We start from the raw sequence: 6,348 nt of genomic DNA, 5'->3' as shown, positions 1-6,348 counted from the left end.
CCTCCTCCTCACCCTCCTCCTCCTCACCCCTCCTCCTCCTCACCCCTCCTCCTCCTCACCCCTCCTCCTCCTCACCCCTCCTCCTCCTCACCCCTCCTCCTCCTCACCCCTCCTCCTCCTCACCCCTCCTCCTCCTCACCCCTCCTCCTCCTCACCCCTCCTCCTCCTCACCCCTCCTCCTCCTCACCCCTCCTCCTCCTCACCCCTCCTCCTCCTCACCCCTCTCCTCCTCACCCCTCCTCCTCCTCACCCCTCCTCCTACTCACCCCTCCTCCTCCTCACCCCTCCTCCTACTCACCCCTCCTCCTACTCACCCCTCCTCCTACTCACCCCTCCTCACACCCACCACCCCTCCTCCACCTCCTCCTCACACCCACCACCCCTCCTCCACCTCCTCCTCACACCCTCCCCACCCCTCCTCCTCCTCCTCACCCCCCCCACCCCTCCTCCTCCCTCCTCATCCCCTCACAGTAGTGGCTTGATGCTATTTTCAGCCACTAGCCTAAGATCTACCCTCTCGGTCAACAGCAGTTGTGCGTGTGTGTCACACCTTTCATTGGACTTAAATGCCGAAGGCACATCACAGGAGGATAAGCAGACAAAAATTGACACCAAGCCAAGGAAGGAGATATTAGGAGAGAATGCCAAAACCTTGTTTAAAGGGGTAGTTTTAAGGAGCATCTTAAAGAAGAGAGGTGGAACAATTTAGTTCGGGTGAAAATTCCAGAACTTAGGGCCTAGGTCATTAGAAATAGGAGCAGGCGTTCTCCATAGCATGCTCTTCCATACAATAAAATCATCTCTGATCTGATTGTGACCTTAACTCCACTTTCTTGCCTACTCCCCCATAACCTTTGACCCCTTTGTAGATCAAAAATCCGCCTACCTCAGCCTTAAATACAGTGAATGACTTAGCCTTTGCCACTCTGAGAGAAGAAATTTCTCATCATCTCCACTTTAAATGGGAGGCACCTTATTTTGAAACTGTGCTCCCAGTTGTAGATTTCCCTATGAGGGGAAGCATCCTCTCAGCATCTATCCTGTCAAGCCCCCTCAATCTTATGTTTCAGTGAGATGACCTCACTTCTAAACTCCAATGAGTATAGGCCCAACCTGCTCACCCCTTCCTCACGAGGCAGCCCCTTCATCCCAGTAAACTTTCACCGAGCAGCTTCCAATGCTGATTGGCGAAAGCTTGATTGTCACTGGGGGGTAAACAAGAAGCCAGAATTGGAGAAACACAAGGAGGTTTCAGAGCTGAATGCATTTAAGGATAGGGATGAGTGGAGACATGGGAATGTTTAAATAGGAGGTTAAGAATTTTGAAATCAAGCTGTCGGTGGACTAGGAGTCAACGTACATCAGTGGGCACAGGGGTGAAGTGAGGGATTTTGTGCGAGTTAGGATATTAGCAGCAGAGGTTTGGATGAGCTTAAGTTAATGGAGGATGGAAGAGGGAAAACTGGCCAGGAATGTACTGGAATAGTGAGTCTCCAAGCTTGCAAGAAAGATCTGACTGGGAGGGTCCTTCTCACTACTAGCTAAGCCACATCTTGGTGCTTGTTTTAGCGATCTGGCAATGAAGCATTCTGCCAAATGGCTTATCAGACCATTTCATGTGGAGCCTCGAGAATATTACGTGAGACCACTGCCTGATGGACTTGTGGTCAAAGATGTTTTTCTGCACATACCTTTCCAAGAGGGACAAGTGACATGCCATACTTCACTGAGACACTGTCTATTTTTGATCTCCAGGCAAAGCAGAAGATGGCTTGGATGACTGCCAAGGTGCAGGAGCTGGGCGGGGCCTGACCTGTGCCATATAGAGCAGGACTGAAAGCATCTTTCACCTGATGACTAGGTTCTTACTTGCAGCAGAGAGGGAAGGCCCCAGCCCCTCTGAACCATATCTCCAGCACCTTCAGGTAGTCTAACCTGACGGTGAAGAGGACAAAGAATCAGTCAGCCCAGTTCCAAAAGAACATAGCCTCTCTCTTGCTGTAATTTACTTTGGCTCCAGAGGCAAGTTCAAACTGGTCGCAGATGCTAATCACTCTGCTAACCGACAGCAAATCACAGCAGAAGACAGTGACACCATCCATGTACAAGGAGGCTTTGATTTGAGTGTCTCTGCTGCCTGGGATTGCCATCTCTCTTAAACCAACATCCTCCTTGATGGCCGTGACAGAAAATTAGGTACAGCTTATGAACCAAGAGAGAGAACAACCCTGCCTGACTCTAGATTTGATTGGAAAGCTTTCCAATTCCCATCCATTGAAACTATGCTACTGAAGTTTGTGTATAACAGTAGGATTCAATTGCAGGTTCATCTCCAAGCCCCATTTTGGGAACCACATCCATCGTGTAGGAGTGTGATATTCAGTCAAAGGCCTTTTCCTGATCCAAGCTGATGAGCGGGTATCCGCTCCCTTATCCCTCACATAGGCGATCGTAACCCTTAGTAGCACAAGGCTGTCGGGAATCTTCCTGCTGGGTTCAGTGCAGGCCTGATCAAAGTGGATCGCCAACTTCTGTATATACTTGACCAGACTGGCGATGACCTTGAACAGAATTTTGGGGTCCACATTAAGCAATAAAATGAGGTACCCATTTCTAATTTTCTTCCCTCCCTTTTCAACTTCTAGATGAGAGTGATTTAGCTTTTCTTCATGGATTCTGACATGCTGCCGGCCAGAAGCATACCCTTGTACCCTTCCAGCACATCTGGGCTAATGCAGTCCCACAGAGTCAAATACAACTCAGCCAGTCAACAGTCGCTTCTGGGAGTTTTACTTCTCTTGAAGGATCGCCTTTGTCAGCTAATTCACAGTTAGTGATTTGTCCAAATTCCCATGTATTGCAATCTAAGATCTCTGTGATGGAGGATAGGAAAGACTGGGAGGCTGTGCTGTCTGGGATTCACGTTGTACAGCCCAGCATAAAGGATTTTCTGATTTTTTTTTAATGTCACACTGTGATGATACTGAACCATCTTCCTTCAGGCTGCTGATCAGAGAGCTCTCTCTGGACATTTTGGTAGGAGAAATAGAGCAGACTATGGACTGGAAGATGATCTAAGGCAAAGACAGAGAGCTGCTAGTTTGGCAACAAAATGATGTAGTTTGAGAGTTACTCTTTTTTTATAAAAGTTTTTCTTTAGTCTAAATTGAAGTTGATCGAGTTCTTCTTTCTACTCTCTTCTTTCAGCAGATTCTGAATTCTTTTGAGTTTTGCACATTAAGGGCCCAAAACCGGGCAAACTCATATTACTTAGGACCCTTGGAGTTGACAGACAATGGAGATTTTTAGCACATCATTTGGTTCAGATTCAAACTCGACCTTAAATTGAAAGAGTAGCACACAAAGCTGTCAAATGGCTGGGTGATTGGATGTGACAGCTGGTCTTTTTGTTAGTATTACAGATTGAGTACTCAGTAAATGAAGCCTAAACTGGTGGATGCTGTGTTTTAACACTTACATTATTTAATGTTACCCTGAGCTTTGTTATGCCAAGTTTGGTATACAACACACTTGCTCATATGTTTGATTTGGTAATGTAACTTGTTAAAAATACAGCATAGTGGTCTCAAATATGCCTATTTAGCCCTTTAGAAAAATATGGAACAATGGTTCCTGAGATACTGCAGGAGCTCATCGAGGCCCCTTAGACAACACCTTCCAAACCCACGACCGATACCACCTAGAAGGACAAGGGCAGCAGATAGATGGGAACACCACCACCTGGAAGTCCCCCTCCAAGTCACTCACCATCCTGACTTGGAAATATATCGCCATTCCTTCACTGTCGCTGGGTCAAAACCCTGGAACTCCCTCCCTAACAGCACTGTGGGTGCACCTACACCACATGTACTACAGCATACAAGAAGGCAGCTCACCCCTACCTTCTCAACCTGGGCAATTAGGAATGAGCAAAAAATGCTGGCCAAGCCGGTGATGCCCATAACCCTAGAATGAATAAAAAGAAAATGCTGGAGCTATGGAAGTGTCAGCTATGAAGTACAGCTAATAGAGTATTTCTAATGCGTTGCATTACTATTACTATATATTGATCTGTGGCTTTCTTTGATTACGCTGGGGTCAACGGGAAATCTCCAGGATGTGTTACCAGCCAAATGAGTAATTATGTAGTGTGTGTTTTCTGTAGAAGGAATTGGCTCAAGCTGCCTAATGGCTTCCCTTGAATTCCTGGGTTCTTAGCATTTGGAATTGGAGTTTATGATCACTGCTAAAATCATTAAATTCGAGAATGAAACAGTGATTCTAACCCGTCACCCAAATTATGTGCGATTGTGCACAGTTTGATGCCATAAGCTCAGAGACATAATGCACAAGTTACTCTTGTTGTATGCTGCTTAGTTGGACTTGAGCCTTTGCAATGTAAACCTGAATATGTTAAGGGCAATGTAATGTGAAGTGTAATAATGTGAAGTATATCATCCTCAGCTGCAGAGCTAAATTTGAAGTTTTCCGATTTTGTTTTCTAGATTTTAATGAAATTGCTGAGCCTGAGCTGATCAACTGCTTGAAGTGTACAAGAAGGAAAATACATTTATGGAACCAAATCTTCAGGAAACCTGTGAGGCTGATGCAGAAGAAGCGCAAAAAAAAGTTGTGTCTGTAGAAACTGCTCAATCCTTTGAGGACACTACCTCCCAAGTAAATAATGATGGATTAGGACCTACAGTCAGTGATTTTCACATGGGGATCCCTGCTGAGAACTGTGTGCATTTGGAAAAAGAACCCATGTGTATGTCCGGCAGCAAAGAAGGAGTCTGTGCGAGTTTAATGTTAATAAGCAATACTAATAAGAGTACTTCATTTATATCTAAAGCATCCACACAAATTGCTAAACCAGTGGTTGCAATTAGAACATCAGGGCAAGGAACAACTGGTAACAAATGTCCACAAAAAGGCAAAAGTATACTTGCCCCTGGCCTAAAATTAACAACTGATCTTTTTACCACAGATTTGATAGCTTCTGGAATGCCTGCAGATGAGAACTGCCTAACTGTTGGTACAACCCTTTTACAGCAAAGTGCTAACATTAAAAGGGAGAAATCCAAATCTGCAGACTGCTGCTTACAACCTGCAGGTGGTCATTCTGTTGTGGGTAAGAGTGCTCTGATATGTGCTGCAATCTCTTCAAAAGATACCAGTCTCCCAGCCAGGAATTTGGCAGTTTCACAGAAGGGTACTTGTGAGATAGAAGGACAATTGAGAAAAGAAGAAAAAAATCAGCTGATTGATCATTTAAAACACTCTGCTGCAGATGAAAATACTGCAACTCTGAATGAGTCTGGAATTGAGTCTTGTCTAGCTGCTGATACATTACCTACACAGCAAAATACAGGCAAAAAACGGGGGAGATGCAAAAAAGAGAAAAATGAGTTAATAGGCAATCCAGCCATGGACCTCCATAATAGATCTGTGAATGGTGGCTGTAGTGAAACAAGAACTGATCCTGTGAACATCCCTAAGAAACGAGGAAGAAAACCTAAAAGTGCAATGGTTGCTCCTCAGAAAGAAATTCTCAGTCATGGTAACATTGAAAATGGTGGTGATGATGAGGTGGAAACTGCTGAATCATTGAAGGTCCCAAAGAAACGAGCAAGAAAACCTAAAAATGCGAAAGCAGTGTCTGTTAAAGGAAAAGTACCGCAAGCTTTACTGAAGCGGGGTTGTGACAATGCTGAGAACGGTGATAACAGTGAACTGGGAGCTCCTCAACTGGTCAAGACCCCAAAGAAACGAGGAAGGAAACCTAAGAATGCAGAAGCAATGCCTGTTGAAGGAGTAATGCAGCAAATTCCGTCAGAGGGGATTTGTGAAAGTGTTGAGAATGATGGTGACGGTGAGATGGGAGCTCCTCAACCGGCGAAGGCCCTCACGAAACGAGGAAGAAAACCTAAGAATGCAAAAACAGTGCTGCAGACTCCATTAGCAGGTGGTAATCGTTCTGAGAATGGTGGTGATCCTCAACCCGTGAAGACCCCGAAGAAGAGAGGAAGGAAACCTAAAAATGAAATGGTGCCACAAGAAGAGACTACAGATACCCATGGGCTGTTGAAGCCGATTGTCCAGAGATTATTGGAAGAGAGCGGAGCTGATGATGAACTAACAGCAAGTGGCCGACCAAAGAGGAGGGCGGCCAGAGCGTAAGGAAATTATCTTGTTGGCCACACTCACGTGCTTGAATTGTAGCTATGTGTTCCTGGTGGGCAAGACACCCTGCCAGGAGTGCAGAATTGGAAAACTAGCCCTCCAATCTCAACATGAACATAACACAAATCAGACAGAGAGATCAAGACACTTAAATCACTTTACGTT

The 6,348-nt window shown here is 45.4% G+C and overlaps 1 protein-coding gene across 3 annotated transcripts in view; it reads left to right on the top strand.

Moving 5' to 3' along the window:
- The window catches only part of gtf3c2 (general transcription factor IIIC, polypeptide 2, beta), a 115,839-nt gene that overhangs the window by 650 nt on the left and 108,841 nt on the right, over positions 1 to 6,348 (top strand). For all 3 annotated transcript variants that reach the window (XR_005943065.1, XM_041188262.1, XM_041188261.1), the window contains exon 2: positions 4,506 to 6,176. Coding sequence is in view for 2 of the 3 variants with exons in the window: in XM_041188262.1 (XP_041044196.1) it covers positions 4,573 to 6,176 (1,604 nt within the window). In the remaining variant the exon portion in view is untranslated. The remainder of the gene's footprint in view (positions 1 to 4,505; positions 6,177 to 6,348) is intronic.

Source organism: Carcharodon carcharias, chromosome 5, assembly GCF_017639515.1.
Source record: "Carcharodon carcharias isolate sCarCar2 chromosome 5, sCarCar2.pri, whole genome shotgun sequence".
NCBI lineage: Eukaryota > Metazoa > Chordata > Chondrichthyes > Lamniformes > Lamnidae > Carcharodon > Carcharodon carcharias.
This window is presented reverse-complemented; position numbering and strand designations above follow the sequence as displayed.